The following is a 17,675-nucleotide window of genomic DNA, read 5'->3' on the forward strand; positions in this document are numbered from 1 at the left end:
GTTTTATCATAATCATTCGGGGCCGGGTCGGAATCGGCACTATAGGCTCTATGCACAGCAGCCATATTATCACTTCCTTCACAGGTGTTACCAATGATACTAATGAAGGCTCTGTTCCATTTAGTCTAGCACAGTGGGTTCCACGACCTCCATAACTCTGAGAGTGTACAAATGGAACCAAATGGACCCTTACGGGTCCATTTGGTTCCATTTGTACACTCTCAGAGTTACACACCTGTAAGGGGGCATTTGGAAGCCCATGAGGGTCCCTGGACCCCAACTGTAGACCCACTGGTGTAACAGAGTGTTTCCAGTGAGCCAACATGCACAATATCAGCACCCTGACTCTGTTTGACCTGAATGGAACAGAGCCTTCATTAGTATCATTGGTAACACCTGTGAATTTCTTAACAATATGGCTGCTGTGAATAGAGCCTATTACCTCGGAACTCGGGTCTGTCCATCATTATGTGTAATACCCGAGTGGATCCGAGAAGACCCGTAGTATTCCCACTGTGTGTGTGTGTGTGTGTGTGTGTGTGTGTGGCTGCATTAATGAGGAGAGAAACGCAATGAAGTGCTGTTTAACTTGTGTGTGATGTTTTAGACAGACGTAGGATCAGGTTTAGTGCGGCATGCAGCGACATGAATGGTTGTGCATCTTGCGTTATTTTTTAGGCTGGTTTAATATATCAGACTACTGCAGCGCAACAACAAAAAAAGTTGGTGGTGCGCACCACCATACTGCAAGGCAAGCCAGCTGCCAGGCTGATTTGAAAACACAGCTGTGCAAATCATGGATTCCTCTGATGAGGTGAAAGCAAAGCTTTGATCATAAAATGGTCGTTGGTCAATAGGTCTGCTATTATTTCATAAAGTCCACATTCATTTACAAAGAAAAGCTTTTGTCACTCATATTAACTCATTGAGTGCCATTAACGTGTTTCACGTGTTTTTACCGCTATGGCTCAACGTGCCAATGACGTGTTTGACGTGTTTTTGAAAAAATAGTAAAAAAACATTTTTTTAAAACATGGTCAGAACCCAAGATATCATCATCTGAAGATTTGCAGCTCCATCCACTCCTTGTTTAACTTAGAACTGAAAAGGGCTGTATCTCGCTTCCTTCACTTTTTGTTTTCTGTGAAAAAAACGCTGGCACTGGGACAACATCATTCTGAAATAATTCTGGCAATTCTGGCACTCAATGAGTTAAATGAATACCTCTGCGCGTATTTATTTATTTACTCTTTTAGTTTCATCATCTTTTTTGAAGGGGTGTCTGGGTCGAGTCTGTCTCGGAATCTCGGAAATAATCGGATCTCGGAAACAAATTTCACAGAGCCAATTAGGGTCCGGTTCTGGAAGGGAAAAAAGTCAGGAGTCAGGACGGCTCGGAATCGAACCAAATTGTCACGGGTCCACTAGGGTTCGATTCCGTTATTTTAAAATAATCTCGGAACGGCTCGGAATCGGACCAAATTTCCTGGGACCATTTCGGTTTGTTTTTTTGTACCCGTGAAGAGCTCTAATACACATAGCATAATCCAGCTGGTACAGTATGATATAAGGTGCATAAGGCCAGAGACAGTGTTGATTTTGACAGAACATTTTGATTTAGTTTTAGTCATAGTCTTTCGAATAAAATTCCATTTCAGTTTAGTCATATTTTAGTAATCTGAAATGTTTTAATGTTAGTCTAGTTTTAGTCGACTAAATATAAGATTATAGTTGACTAAATCTACAGTTGATTTAATCGACTAAAATGTATTTTGGCGGTGCCGTGATGGTGGCGTAATGGCTGATTTTACTTCTTAGTTGCATGCTGAAAATAGCAGATCTACAAGCTCACAACGCGTCGCAGCGCGACACGTCGTGAGCTTGTAGATCTGCTATTTTCAGAGTGCAACACCCGAGCACAATCAAACAAAATGACTTGTCTTTTAGTTCTACTGGATCTCTTCTCCTCTAGTCACTCACTAACATTTTAGTCTAGTTTTTATTTGTTGACGAATTTATCAATATATTTAGTCTTAGTTTTAGCCATCGTAGTTTATTTTTTATTTTGTTTTGGTCAGTGAAAAAAAGTAGTTGACAAACATTTTTCGTCATAGTTTTAGTCAACGAAATCAACACTGATTCAAACTAGACGCGTCGCAATTCCGGGGAAATTGCAGAGTGTGGTTGCGCCGACGCCGGTCGCGGGTCGCGGCCGCCGGGACTCGAGGAATACGCCGGGAGGAATAACGTCGGAGGCTGCGCCAATTACATTGTGTCGTCACTCCTGAGATCGCCTGCGTTTCATTTTGAGAGGATTGATCCCCCAAAAATCATGTTTTTGCATCGAACGGTTACATTTTGCGCATTTGTGGCGCCCCCTATGGGTCAAAGTGGAAATGCTTTTGGGGATTTGTTGATTAAACCACCCTCGACATGTGATTCAAATCTGGGATCGATTGGACGTTTCGTTCGTGATTTTTGGCATTCTTTGTAAAACGGGCCCCTCCCGCTAACTTTGGAAGCCAATTACGGACGAACGGTAAGGACTATCAATATGCCGTTTGGATATATTCATCGCATGGGTCCATAGATCACGTGTACCGATTTGTGTGAGATTTGGAAAAAAATTGAAGGAAAAGGAGCAAAAAGTGTGTTTTGAAGAAAAATCAAAATGGCGGAAAATCTATCCTGACGCAAATGGGCGTAGCCTATATGGAAAGATGCGTCGTGACCCAAGGAATCCAGGGAAAAAGAAATTTTGATTTTACGACCTACGGTTCAAGAGTTATAGGCCAAAAGGTAAAGGGGGCTGTTATAGCGCCACCATGTGGCCGACTGGTGTGATTATTTTCTTAATAATTTTTCAAAAAACTATTAACCTCCCCTCCAAATCTTGTAACTGTAGCCCGTACGGTTTCCGAGAAAAAAATACTTGAATGGGAGTTTTTGCAATTCCCATTAAAGTGGATGGGGAAATTTAATGCAGAAATAAATCAATATAAAAAAATCTATCCTGACGCAAATGGGCGTGGGCTATATGGGGAGATGCGTAGTGACCCAAGGAATCCAGGTGAAAAGAAATTTTGATTTTCGGACCTACGGTTCAAGAGTTACAGGCCAAAACGTAAAGGGGGCTGTTATAGCGCCACCATGAGGCCGAATGGTGTGATATTTTTTTCAATAATTTGGGACTTAATTATGAATTATCCCTCCAAATCTGGTAACTCTAGCTCTTACGGTTTCTGAGAAAAAAATACTTGAATTTGAGTTTTTTCACTTTTCCATTAAAGTGGATGGGTGAATTTAATGCACTAATAAATCAATATCAATTAAACTATTTAACCAATCTCTTAGCAAAATACAAGCGCACGATTCCCGATTTAGATGGTCATTTTGATATATGGCACAACATTAGGGGATAAAAACTGTGGGAGGAGATGTGGTTCGAAATATTGTTTATCTTGAAGTGGAATAAAGTGTATAGAGTACTATAGTCTGGTTGCCCTGTTAGGGCAACCACACTAATAAATAATTAAAATGTGTGTGTGTGTGTGTTCCAGGTGCAGACGGGGTGGGGGTCCCTAACATGTCGGCAGCTGTTCACGGGGGCTCAGGCTGCCTTCACAATCCAACCACTTCCTCTTCCTGTTCTGATCCTCAGCAACATGACCAGGTGGGAGGAGCCAATAGACACACACTGCTCTGCTTCCAATGAGCATCTACTCTGACCATTCATTGTCATAAATAATGGTGATCAGGCGATTATGTCATCGTTAACTATATGTTAACCACTTGACGATCTTACAATTACAATTTACTCATCAAATAACTTTGATGATGGAGAGAGCCACTATATTTCCACACTAGCTCCAGAGGGCCCCATTGCATATACTGTCTCTCAGTATTTTAACTTTTTTCGCCATTCTATGTCACACAAAAGTAGCAAAAATACAAAAATTGCCGATCTACAAGCTCAAAACGCGTGGCAGTGCGACATGTTTTGAACTTGCAGATCTGCTATTTTTGCTATTTTGAATTGGAATCCAGATCCTTTTTTTTTTGCTATTTTGGAATTTCTATTTATTTTTTATTTCAAATGCATTTAGTTATACTTATGTTAACTTTATGAACTTAAATACAAATACATTGGACATAGAAAAAGACAATAACATTTTAATACTAGTCATTAAGCTACTAATATAGACTGAAGTAATTAAAGCGGGTCATGTTTGCATGTTTGGAATTGTAACAGCTGAAATCAATAATGTATCAGTATTCCCATATTAACCTGCAGGCCGCATTAAGTGAAGGTGGGGGCCGCATGTGGCCCGCCGGGTCACCAGTTGCCCATGTATGATTTAGGCATTTAGCTCTCAATCCAGAGCGATTTACAGTAGGCTAAGCAAGGCAAACAAACACATACATCGAATGCATAGAGACGTTGTAGTGCCTCAGTAATCTAGGATCAGGGGTAAACCAAGAGCCTAGAAGAAGAAAAAGTGGGACAAATGGGACAGTGACATGAACCTTGCTCAACAAACCACAGGGTAAAAACAAGAGCTACCAAAACAATAAATTAAACAGGAGAGGAACAAAAAAACAATTAAGTTGTACAAAGTAACCAGGACACCAGGTAAACATGACACCTAGCGTCTGTGTGTACAAGCTAATCATTTATTCATAAGCAACATCCTCTACGTCAGTGAGGATGTCCAGTATTGTAATTAAACCCAGCACTAAGATAACAATCTGATCTACACACAGCGTTTACCTAAAGCTAAACGCGTCTTGGGTTTTGATTAAGGCCAAGATCATGTATACTTTGCTGCGCACAGAAACTTGCAGATCTACAAGCTTGTAGATGGGCCGTTGTAGGTGTGCGACACGCATAATGCTGTCACGATTACAAACCTAAGTTGGCGATTAATTGTCACACAAATAATTGCGATAAACAATTTAATTGTGTTTTTGGCGTTGAGCATTGGAACATATGAATACACATATTAGGCTTTGTGATAAAACATTGCACAGGGTAAATATGACAGATAATAAAATATACAAAGAAATGACAAAGAAATGACACTGACACATGACTTAACACTTCACCTGCCAGAGTTATTTCAGATTTTTTGCTGTTGTCTGCCAGAGTTTTTCATTGAATAAAAAAGTACTCAGGAGCCAAGATACAGAATTTTTAAGTTTTGAGTTAACAAGGAAGTGGATGGGAGTCTAAATCTTCGAAAAATCATATCTCCTTTTTTTCCAATTTTTTTCCCAATTTTTTAATTTTTCAATAGAACGCATTTATGCGATCTTGGCGGCCAAGTGCGCTATTTAATAGATCGCATTTATGCGTGATTGGCAGGAATTGAGTTAAAAAAACATTTACGTTGCGGAAATAGCAGATCTACAAGCTTACAACACGTCACTTCGTGACGTGTTGTAAGCTGGTAGATCAGCTATTTGATTTCTGCTATTTTTGGAAAATGTTTGAAAATGAACATCTTTCAACATGGAAACGATTATGACAATTATGCAAAATAATTGCGATTATCTCAAATAATTGCCACAGACACACAGCGTGCAACTTTATTGTGACATCACATGATTAATTTGGAACTACAATTAATTTTCCACATTCATCCACATTCTCACCCGAACGCCCAGCCATATTCTCCGCCAGCCCGATGCTTACACGCTCTATGATCCCTTTTTCAGTAAGTTTTTCCTCTATATGAGACCTTAGTTCGGCCTTATTGGCACCCGATGGGACAGAAATTTTGAAGACTTTAGCAATCAAATTTAACTCAATTTTAGTGCATTTATCTAATTTGTCTAGAGTGGGAGAAGTTGGGAAAGTTAATGCAACCTCATCTGGTTCTACCGCGGACATTACAATTAATCAAATACTCTACCTAACCTGCCAACCAAAACAGACAACTGGAGCAAAGTTTTGACTACTCACCAGATCGAACGAAACCCAGAAGGACCTAACCAAACACATGCAACCTGTTAAACGAACGAATTAAACCAAATTCAAATAATCCTCAAAAAAGGAATAAGTTTCAGGGGTAAACTCTTGAACCAAGCCGAGTCCCCAAATTATGTTATAATTTGGATCGATATTTTTTATAATTTGGAACGGACGAGCCCCCAAATTATGTTACGACCCCCTGTCTAGGGTAGGGGAGGTGACATAATAATGGAGGACAAAGTCGCTTTCAAAAATGAATTGTTTTTATTTCCTTTTTTTATGCAGAGATTTCAAACTCTTTTTGTCTTTTTTTCACCAGTGCCAAAGAACTTCAGGGTGCCGGTTTACATTTGTAAAAAGGCTGCCTAATAAAGAAAATTACCCCTAACCTAAACCTAACAAAAGAAAAATATACATTTACTAAACTTACTTACCTAACTAAAGAACATACAAAAACAAAGTGGTTTAACCAACAAAAAAACCAAACACCCCTACAAGGCGAGTGAATAACTAAATACAAGAAATAATGGAAGTGGACAAATAGTTACAAGATAATGCTTAACTCAAAATAATACTGGGCAAAAAGCAACAAGTTTAACTATAATTAAATTATAGATTAAACTAAGAAACTGAAAAGTATAACTGAAGGGCAAACAAAAGTAGCTAAAGAACAAACAAAATAACTGATTGAATCAAAAGTCACTGATGGACAAATGAACAAACAGAAGGCAAAGAAACAGAAACAAAACAAAACAGAACAGATCAGACCAGGCTACATGGGTTCGGGGAGACAGAGGGATTGAATCTCTGCAGCTCTTTCAAGTGAGAGCAACCAGTCCCCATGACAGACAGAGCAGAATGAGCTTTTGTAGGTGAGCTTCAGAGAACAGCCAGCCCTGGCTAGGGCGGAGACAAAGGGGCGACGAATGGGAGCAGGAGAACAGGGCCAGAGGCTGGACCTGTCAATCTGGACAGCTGGAAGGCAATCACTCACTCACTCATACCAGCACCACACCCAGACTCAGACTCACAGCTTCCACCACCACTCATGACCTTATATGGAACACAGAAAGACAACAATATAACACAAGCCACACATAGCACAGACATATAACCAAAATATAACCACACATAATATAACCATACGGCTAGGGCCGTAACAGAACTACAATTCATTTGGAACTACAATTTAGGTAGCAGACGCTCTTTATAGAGACAAGATAAACACATTTACAAATGCAGAGAGACAGTGTAGTAGTCTCAGTAAACTAGGATCATAGGGTAAACCTAGCATCAGTCTAAACAATATACTATCACAAAATAATATGTACAGTACATTGAAACTATAGAAACTATAGGATGCCAGGTAAACACATGAACCTACAGTCCCATCTGTCTAAATAACGTGCTAAATCTAAATGACATCTTAACCTTTTTGATACTAAACTAACCAGGCCGGTCATCTTGGTTCCAGGTCCAGCAGCTGAGTGACGTCCAGACCGCTCTCTCCCAGGCCCTCGGCGACAGAGAGCGCCTCCTTCAGGAGGTCAGGAAGTATGACCCCACGTTTATTCTCTGAGGGTGATTTTCTTTGGGTTTTTTTTTTACTTAAAAATGTTCCTGTTTTCCTGTTGGTGGTTCCGTCCGTCCGGCCGGCCGTCCCGGTTTGCCTGAGAGGACATGAGTTGGGGGGGCGGAGGAGCGGACCTCTGGACGTGTCCGTCTGTCCGTCCGGATCGTGGACTGGTTTGAAAAGATGATGAACACAGCTTGTATTTGGTAGCCTGGAATAGGGCATACTGTAGCAGTAGCGGCCATTTTCTGGTTCCATCCTTCCAGACCCCATTCATATTTCCAATAGAGATTTCCAAAAATATCTATATCAATTAATTTAAGCCTAGAATCAAGCCATCCAGGATCCTGGTGATTCATGAAACCATAAAACATTTGATTCTGTGGGGGGAAAAAAAGTGAATATTGAATTATATGATATACTATATTTAATAAATACCTTTTGTTTTGCGGTTTTCAATGAAATAAGTTCACAGAATCAAATGTTTTATGGTCATGATTCATCAGTATCCTGGATGGCTTGATTCTAGGCTTAAAATAATTGATATAAATATTTTTGGAAATCTCTATGGGAAGAAATGAATGGGATCTAGAACGATGGAACCAGAAAATGGCCGCCACTGCTATGCCCTATACAGACTCGTTCAGCGTTTTTTTTTTAATATATTATTATTTTTTGTTTTGTTTTTCACTTCGCCTTTCAGTCGAGCTGATTCGTCGAGCACTATCCAATCAGCAACGACGTTGCCTAACGTAAACAGGTGGCGTTTGGTAAATCAGGCTCATAAGAAGACGGGACGGATTGACGAACAGGGTGAAACAATGGCCTCTGGTCTGGAGTCCAGGCTCTACTGTTATGTATTTTGGGATCGCCTCACTAGTTGAATCACACCGTTTTATTTATTTTTTGTAATGTTTTGTTTCAAGTGTCTCGACATCAACTAGGATTCCCTTTAATGTTATAAAAAGTGCGCCTAACTTTAATCCATTAAGACCGAGGAAAGCACCCGTGTCATTTTAAGATGTATTTGGCTATTCAAAAATAGCAGATCTACAAGCTCATAGCGCGGCACCGAGTGCCGAGATCTGCCATTTTTGAAAAATTGTTAAATTTTGTGCAAATATATGTATTATTCAAAGGGAACTTTTTGACTCAAATCTTTGCTTCATGGGGGTCCCTATTACAAAATATTTTGAGATGGGGGTCCACGGCCAAATACATATCATTTTGGGGGGTCCTTGACATGAAAACGTTTGAGAACCACTGATATAGAAACATACGTTTTAAAAAAAAAAACTGTTAGGATTTAGAAGACAAGATTTGCACAAACTTTCACGTTTACAAAAAAAAAATCTACGAGCTTGTAGATCTGCTATTTTTGAATAGCCAAAGAAATCTTAAAAATGCCACATATTCTTTCCCGGTCTAAATGGGTTTAACTAACTAACTCATAGATTACATTACTGGTACTGCTGTCAGATCTTCCTTTACTACTGTGCGTAATAGAGTTGTGAACATGTACTGTTTTGGGTAATAATCCTCATCTAAGCCACTGTAGACGGCGGATGTGGGGTCCGTTCTTGTTCTCTAAATGGTTACACGGTATTAAGCCTTATTTCCTCCAGCTATCTAGTTTAGAAACACGCCAACATGCCAAAACGTGAACTAAAAGGCTCATTTGTACTTCCTCCCACGACACTTTGACATTGATGCTTCTTCCAGTGGAGAAAAAAAAACGTTTTATTGAATGAAAAGGTCTGGGGATGAAGTATAAATGATATTAGGACTGGGCGATACGGACAAAATCTAATATTACAATATCTTTGACCAAATACCTCAATGTCGATATTGTGATATTATACATTTTCTTTTTACGTTTTTTTTTTTGTTCAATATTTTTGCCAATTTTTGAAAGTATAAAGTAAGGCTTAAAACCAGGAAAAGCCGACACTTTTGCCATTGCACAACATTATGATCAAATCCCTGACGACGTCCCAGTCTCGTATCACCATTATGAAAATAATATTGATATATATTGTCCCGCCCTAATAAGTGAAAGGTAAGCCGTAGCAGAGAGCTGTCAGTCAAAGCAGGTCATATCATTCTAGGATGGTTGGGGGCGGAGTCCACAGAGAACAGCTTTTTGAGCTGGCAGTGCCAGTCTGACATGTATTTATATGGTAAAGACAGTGCCAGTCTTCCATGTATTTATATGGTAAAGACAGTGCCAGTCTGACATGTATTTATATGGTAAAGCCAGTGCCAGTCTTCCATGTGTTTCTATGGTAAAGACAGTGCCAGTCTTCCATGTGTTTCTATGGTAAAGACAGTGCCAGTCTTCCATGTGTTTCTATGGTAAAGACAGTGCCAGTCTTCCATGTGTTTCTATGGTAAAGACACGCTGGTAAATATAGTTCAAGTTTTCTTGAGGAGCGCTGCTCTTTTGATCCTCCTGATTTTATATCAATGGTTTTCAACCCTTTTCATATCAAGGTCCATTATGTATTCGGCATTTGAGCCACGGAACCACCGTTTGATTAGATTTTGACTCTCAGACCCAAAACTTAAAATATCTTGTTTAAGATTTTGTCCACAATTCCATGCTGTATTGATGTTGGTACCATAGGAGAGACAACAGGCAAACGTTGATCAAAATTAAGATTATTTCATTAAATAATGCAGATGTTTAACAATAATGTAACTCTTGAGAGAGTAAAATGAAACGGGTCCATTTGGTTTAATTTTACACTCTCAAGAGTTAAAGATCTATAAGGGTCCATTTGGTTACCAACTCTCCATCATTTAGCTGGGGACCACTGGTTGAGAACCACTGGTATATATGACAACCCGGTAATGTACGACCCAACATGGAATCGTCACTGCAACCATGAGAAAGTCCATGCTTACGTTGTTTCAGCTAAGCTGTTTGGGCTGATATCACAGATGACGGGACGTTTGAGCAGTGAGCACCTCAATGGTTGCCAGGTTGGAACAGTAGTGCAGGCATCACTGTGTGTGAGCACTATAATGGACATGATGTCCAGAGTGTTCCTCGGCTCAAAAGGCATCCTTTGTGGACACGGACCCTTAGCCTGTGAGTTTACAAAGACACCAGTGAAGCTAGATACTTAGTTATGTAGTTGTGTACTGTGTAGAGTGACGTTTCATAAGGTGTAAGGTGTAAAAAAATACTATGTACAGTATTATTCCTTCAGTCTGAAGGTACTTTTTCGAAAAAAGGTACATTAGAACATATTAGCTGCTGTTTCACAATCATCACCTTACTGTATGCGTGCCTGTCTACACAGAATCTCTTTGCCACATATTAGCCGATCTACAAGCTCACACACTGCGTCTGCGTTGTGAGCTTGTAGATTTTGCGTAGCTAACGTTCGACCCAGAATATGGATGTCTGGGTTTCAAGTGGTTTAAATGTATTCCCATTGATCTTTAGTCTTTAGTGTGCGTTACTTTTCCTGACATTCCCTCCTTTTTCTCTCCTCCAAAACCTTGTTTTTTCCCCCCCTAAGTTATGTAAAAGAAATGTACGTAACTTCAGACTAGGGTTGCCAACAGCCAGAACTGGAGAAACGGGACACATGCACGCGCGCGCAGCGCGCGTGCATGGGTCCCCCGTGAGCGCGCGCGCGAAGCGGGTTTATCCACGGGTTTCCCGCGGATAAAGTTACTTTTTTTAGTTACTTTATTTCAGTTTTAGGGTTAGGGTTAGGGTTGGGAACAGGCTGACATGCCACACAAACAATGATGCCGTTCCCACCGGAGAAAATCTCACACACACACACACAAGCACTCGTGCTAGCACTGTGCCTGCCCTGTCAACTGAGCGGTCCTAGCGCCCATCTCATAAAGCACACAAACACGCAGCCAGACACTGCAGTGTGCGCAAACAGAAATATATTTTTTATTTTTCCCTTTACACCGGAGTCCGGGACAAACAAAGTCCCGTACGGGACACGCCCCTTTTGGCTCAAATACGGGGCGTCCCGGCTAATACGGGACTGTTGGCAACCCTACTTCAGACCCAGTGGATCCCCTGTCTCTCAGGAATGGGTGATTCACTGCAACACCATTGGCTTCATTTTGGAAATTTCGTTGTCGGGCAGAAACCTTTTATCTCTACATTATAACGTTTTTTTTTTGTAAATTAATACCCTACTTGATCATACTACAATGTCACACAAATGCATCAGAAGTAGCAGATCTACAAGCTCGAAACGTGGTGCGAAGCGATGCATTTCGAGCTTGTAGATCTGCTACTTTAGCTGTTTTTGAATTTGAATCCTGAAAAGTAACAGGGTTAGGGACATAATGAGGTTTCCACCCGACAGACATGACTGGCTCAGATTTACTGTATCAGGGGCTGTTGGGAGGTTGAAAAAACATGGTATACATCCACCGCAGTTCATTTAGGATGTAAGGATGTTTGCAGTTTATTTATTTTTGTATTTGTCAAAACTTTTCTGTTACATCGCATCATCAAAATTACCAGGCAGTGTATTTAAAGCCACGTCAAACAAACTTAGAACTTAAAAGATTAAAAAAAGACATCTGTGGTACAGAAAAGTGTGTATACAGTACATATATGTTGGGTCAACTAATTCCATGAAGAGGTACGTTCTTTGTGTTCTTGAGTTACTGTATTTACAGAACCACTTTATTTTTTTTGCATATTGTATTTAATATTTTACATTGGTCAAACTGTTTCCGTCTGAATGTACGGAGACAATAACGGACGTATCTCACCGTGTGTAATAATAATAATAATAATAATAATAATAATAATGACATTGTATGACTTTTGAAAATAATAAGACCATTAACATTTATGAGTTTATATGAGAGACGTCTTTAAGCGGTGGAGATCATTTGTACCGGTACGATTATTTCACCGTTAGTCCCCTCGTACCTCGCATTCCGATTGGCGGAGAGGCATTCTAATGAGTGCCAATTATTACTAAAGAAATGTACCTTGCTTTGTACCTAGGACAGTGGTTCACAATCTTTTTCATGTCAAGGACCCCCAAAATGACATGTATTTTATTACGATTTTTCAAAAAATAGCAGATCTACAAGCTCATAGCGCGGCACTCGGTGACGCGCTATGAGCTTGTATAGCTGCTATTTTTCAACAGCCAAAGTATAAAAGGTTAACATTTTTGTGACGCTATATTAACACATTTTGCTGGGGACCCTCTCGAACCCCCCCAAGTACCCCTGGGGGTCCCCGGACCACACTTTGAGAACCAATGACCAAGGGGAAACTGCAGTGTTCCATTTATCTGTGTACACGGGAGACCTCTGGTGGTTCTTATGTGTCACTGTATCTCGTCGTCACAAAGAGTATTTTTTACTCGTGTTGGTTGCCTTGGCGAGAAACAAAATGCCTGATTCTGAAAAATATCAAAGCAATAGAAAGATTTTCTTCTCTTTTTTTTTTCACCCAAAGCCCCAGACAGAGCATTAATTTGTAATGGGCTTTTTTTCTCCCTTTTTTTATGATGGAATTACATAATCCAAGGGCGAATGACAAGAAAAATGCTCTACCAAACATAGTAGATTTTTTTAATATTGTCTGCTTCTCTCTGCATGTGTACTTGAAATGTGTTAAAGGTCAAGGTCAGTGTAACGAACATCCATTCAAAATAGGGTTCTATTTGTTGTTTAGCGTGATGTCCATGTTTTGGCTTTTTGGTGTGGATGGGGAGGTAAAGACAATAGACCATCACATTGTATATTGCCTAATTTCAGTGGTGGGAAAAGTACTCACATTCTTTAAGTAAAAAGTACCAATACTGCAATACAGAAATACTCTGTTACAAGTGAAAGTCCAGAATTCAAAATGTACGTGAGTAAAAGTACAAAAGTATTGGCATCAAAATGTACTTAAAGTACAAAAGTAAAAGTGCAAAAATGTTTGAAAGTAGCCGATCTACAAGCTCACAAAGTGAGCTTGTAGATCAGCCATTTTCAAATAGCCTAGGTATAAAATAGGGCTAAAGTGGTTAATGTATGTTTCATAATATCATAATTTATATCTGAAAAATAACTAGTAACTAAAAGTTTTCAAATAATTGTAGTGGAGTAAAAGTACAATATTTGCCTCTGGGATGTAGTGGAGTAGAAGTAAAAGTACAGAAAATGGGAAATACTCCAGCAAAGTAAAGAATTCCTCAAAAGCGTACTTAAGTACGATACTTGAGTAAATGTACTTAGTTACCTTACACCACTGCCTAATTTATATGCTCCGTCGTACGGCGAAAATAGCCAACCTATAAGTTGAGCTTGCATATCGGCTTTTTTTGGTCTGCAATTTCATCATGACCGAGCGTAAGTCGGGCTTCACCCTTCTCGAGCTCCATCCATAGACAGTCAGAACCTCCGCAGCCTCAAACTGGTGCTCCAATAAAAAAGATAAGCTCTCTGTACATAACAGGTCGTGTTAAGCTTAAACGAACAAACATTTAAGCACTATATACTCCGTTGTACGGCGCGTAAGCTAAAACAGCCCATCTACGAGCGTGTAGGTCTGCTGCGTTCACCATTGTATTCATTTAACTAACAGTTTTTTGGAGGAAAAAAAAAGGTTTTCAAGATTTTTCAAAAATAGCAGATCTACAAGTTCATAGCGCGTCACGAGCTTGTATATCTGCTATTTTTGAATAGCCAAAGAAATCTAAAGTGACACAGATGCGTTCCCGGCCTCAATGGGTTAAATATCTGCCTAATAATGGACAACACAGTCGTACTACGAAGTGTAAAGAAATTAGGCTTTTTACTGTTTCCTTGGCACTCAAGAGCAGGCCACGGTTGCTATGGCAACCATTACCCAGGGTGCCATGTAAATGTAGGGGAAAGGGGGGGGGGGGGGGGGTGTCTTCTCTCACCATTCATGTGAATGACATTGCAGAATTCTTGTGATTGCTGAGTGGATGCATGTATTGCAATTATTGTTTTTTGTTTTTGTTTTGTTGCTTTATGCCCTCGTGGATTTCTTTGCACTCGTGTGAGATAAGATAACATTCACTGGATAATTGCACTGTTTTAATGTGAATCACTTCAAGGGTTTAATTTTTTTAAATCCTTTTGTTCTTTATTCCGAGATCTTCCTCCTCGATGGTGCAAAACGCAGAAGGCCCTTCGTCTCTTCTCACAGTGTTGTTTTTCTGCGTTTTGTATTTGTATTTTTTTTTTGCCATCACGTTCATTCAATCTAATATTAAATGGGTTCCGTGAACCATATGGTAGTATTTTAAATGGTTGAAAGAAATAAACTTAAAAGTTGCTGAAAATTGTTGTGTTGTTTTACTGAATGATACATAATATTTCAGTTTATAAAAGACATTTGCTTTATCTGGTAGGAAAGATTATTTTAGGCTGTTTTTTTGCTTTAAATGTATTAGATAGGATGGTGTGAGACTGGAGTCAGAGGGTAAAGACGAAATACATGTAACACGTGGATTCGAACCGGAGATGTTAACCATATGGTCACCACACTAAGCCATTCACCCACCGTTACATCTCATCTTGTAGGTGTCTTTAAATTGTAGATCAGATATTTTTGAAAAATCCAGAAAATGGGTGCAAATCTTTGAATATATATTCATATCTTTTTAAAGCAAACATTTGTAACTCAAATCTTTGCTTCTTGGGGTCCCTTGAACAACATTTTGAGATGGGGGTTCACGACCAATCTAAAAAAATGTTTTCTAAATCCTAGCAAATCAGTGGTGCTCAAACTTTTCCATGTCAAGGACCCCCATCTCAAAATATGTTGTTCCAAGGACCCCCAGAACAGAAGCACAGATCACAGCCGAGATCTACAAGATCGTAGCGCGGCACTCGGTGCAGATATACAAGCTTGCAGCGTGGCACAAAGTGACGTGCTGTGAGCTTGTATAATATCTGCCATTCCCCCCCCCCCCCCCCCCCTTTTCTCTTAACATAAAAACATTGAGATGGGGGGTCCACAGCAAAATATATATCAATTTGGGGGTCAGTCACTTTATTTTTTTATTTTTTGAGGACCACTGATTTAGAAGGTGTTTTTAAAATGGACCTCAATTTACAATTTAGGCATTTAGCGGACGAGTGATTTACAGAGTGATTTACAGTAAGCAAGAACAATGCAAGGTAATACATCAAATGCATAGAAATGGTAATCTAGGATCATAGGTAAACCAAGAACCTATGATCAGTCTAAACGGTATAAAAAAATCTATACTTTGTTTGTACATTAAAACTATACACACTATACAGGATTCCAGGTCTACAATGACCTGGCATCTGTCTACATAACATGTTATCTAATATAAATTACATTTTAGCCTTTGCATAAGACTATAAGGTCGTTGAGGCTAGGGCAAGTGCTACGGTTATTTAGACCGTTGGTTATCAACCTTTTCAGGCCGCGACCCCCTAAAATAATCATATTTAGGCTCTATTCACAGCAGCCATATATTATGTAGACATTCGCAGGTGTTACCAATGATACTAATGAAGGCTCTGTTCCATTCTGGTCATAACAGAGTCAGGGTGTTGATATTGTGCATGTTGGCTCACTGGAAACACTCTGCTACACCAGTGGGTCTACAGTTGGGGCCCAGGGACCCTCATGGGCTTCCAAATGGCCCCTTACAGGTGTGTAACTCTGAGAGTGTACAAATCGAATTTGGTTCCATTTGAACACTCAGAGTTATGGGGGTCGTGGAAACCACTGTGCTACACTAAATGGAACAGAGCCTTCATTAGTATCATTGGTAACACCTGTGAAAGAAGTGATAATATGGCTGCTGTGCATAGAGCCTATAGTAGGAGTTGAGGCATTACATTTAGTTTGATTCTGTTCTACAGATAAATATTGTGAAAACAGACAAACGCCTCGCAATGTTGAGAGCTTGTAGATCAGCTATTTTCACAATTTTTGCCTCTTTCTTATATTATTTGGCCAATGTTTGACCAGTTTTTATTGTATAGTATTTGCTGATTAATTTTGATGCAGTAAGTGTCTTTTTCTTTTCTTTCTTCCACTTAAAAGTCCTTAAATTTCACTTCACTGTCATCTGGGGACCCCCCCAAAAACCCACAGGTTGAGAACCATTGATTTAGACACCCTGCTGACTGGTATAGCTTGAGAGTTCAAATGCTCACAACAAACCATTCAATAACCACCAATCTCCTGTGGAGGATATTCTATACCAGGGGTCTTCAACCTTTTCAGGCCAAGGACCCCCTAGCTGAGAGAGAGATGAAGCAGGGACCCCCTCTATATTATATAAAATTGTGTTTCAGATTAAACTCTTTTTTGGTTTACTTGGTCTGCTCTTTTTTCCCCCTCTATACCTATACCTCTTTGCCAAAAAATAGCCGATCTACAAGCTCGCGAGGCGTTGTGAGCTTGTAGATCTGCTATTTTTTGGTAAAGTTCTCCTTAGAAAAGGGATACTAGGGTTCAAGTGGTTACGGTAAAAAAAAAAAACACACAAAAATTTGGCGGACCCCCTGTAGTAACTCTGAGGACCCCCTATTGAAGACCCCTGTTCTATACAGTGATTCTCAACCTTTTTAACATCAAGGACCCCCAGCTAGATATGAATTGCACTGCGGACCCCCATTTGAGATCCACATTCTACACTCCAATATACTCGGGAGGTGAGTGTACAAATGGAACCTTACTCATTTGGCATGGTATTTCCTGACCCAAAACCATGATGGAAAAAAGCCTACAGTTATTAGAACTAAATTATATTATTTTGGTTAATAGTGTAAACGTGACTTGACAGACAAATGTGGTTTCTTTAACCCATTAAGACAGGGAACACATGTCATTTTAAGATTTCCTTGGCCATTCAACAATAGCAGATCTACAAGCTCATAGCATGTGCTTGTAGATCTGCTATTTTTGAATAGCCAAAGTATAAAATAATGGTTTAAGTGGTTACACAGATGCATTCTCTGTCTTAATGGGTTAAAAAAAAAGAGAATAAAACAGGAGGCTAGAAATATGACAAAGTACAACCTGCATGTTGTGGGACGTCTGAAAGTTAATTTGTAATACAAAGTTTACTGATTCTAATTCAAGTAGTATGCACTTTAAAGACAGCACACACA

At 39.6% G+C, this 17,675-nt stretch overlaps 1 protein-coding gene across 1 annotated transcript in view; it reads left to right on the plus strand.

Annotated features, from left to right (window-relative positions):
* Positions 1–10,185, plus strand: part of bltp3a (bridge-like lipid transfer protein family member 3A) — a 75,990-nt gene extending 65,805 nt beyond the window's left edge. Inside the window, exons 24-25 of the mRNA XM_084070349.1 lie at positions 3,561–3,673; positions 7,449–10,185. Coding sequence (XP_083926475.1) covers positions 3,561–3,673; positions 7,449–7,553 — 218 coding nt within the window. The 3' untranslated portion in view covers positions 7,554–10,185. The remainder of the gene's footprint in view (positions 1–3,560; positions 3,674–7,448) is intronic.
* Positions 10,186–17,675: the final 7,490 nt, after the last annotated feature.

The sequence above is a fragment of the Gymnoscopelus microlampas genome (assembly GCF_963454915.1).
Source record: "Gymnoscopelus microlampas genome assembly, chromosome: 10".
Taxonomy (NCBI): Eukaryota; Metazoa; Chordata; class Actinopteri; order Myctophiformes; family Myctophidae; genus Gymnoscopelus; species Gymnoscopelus microlampas.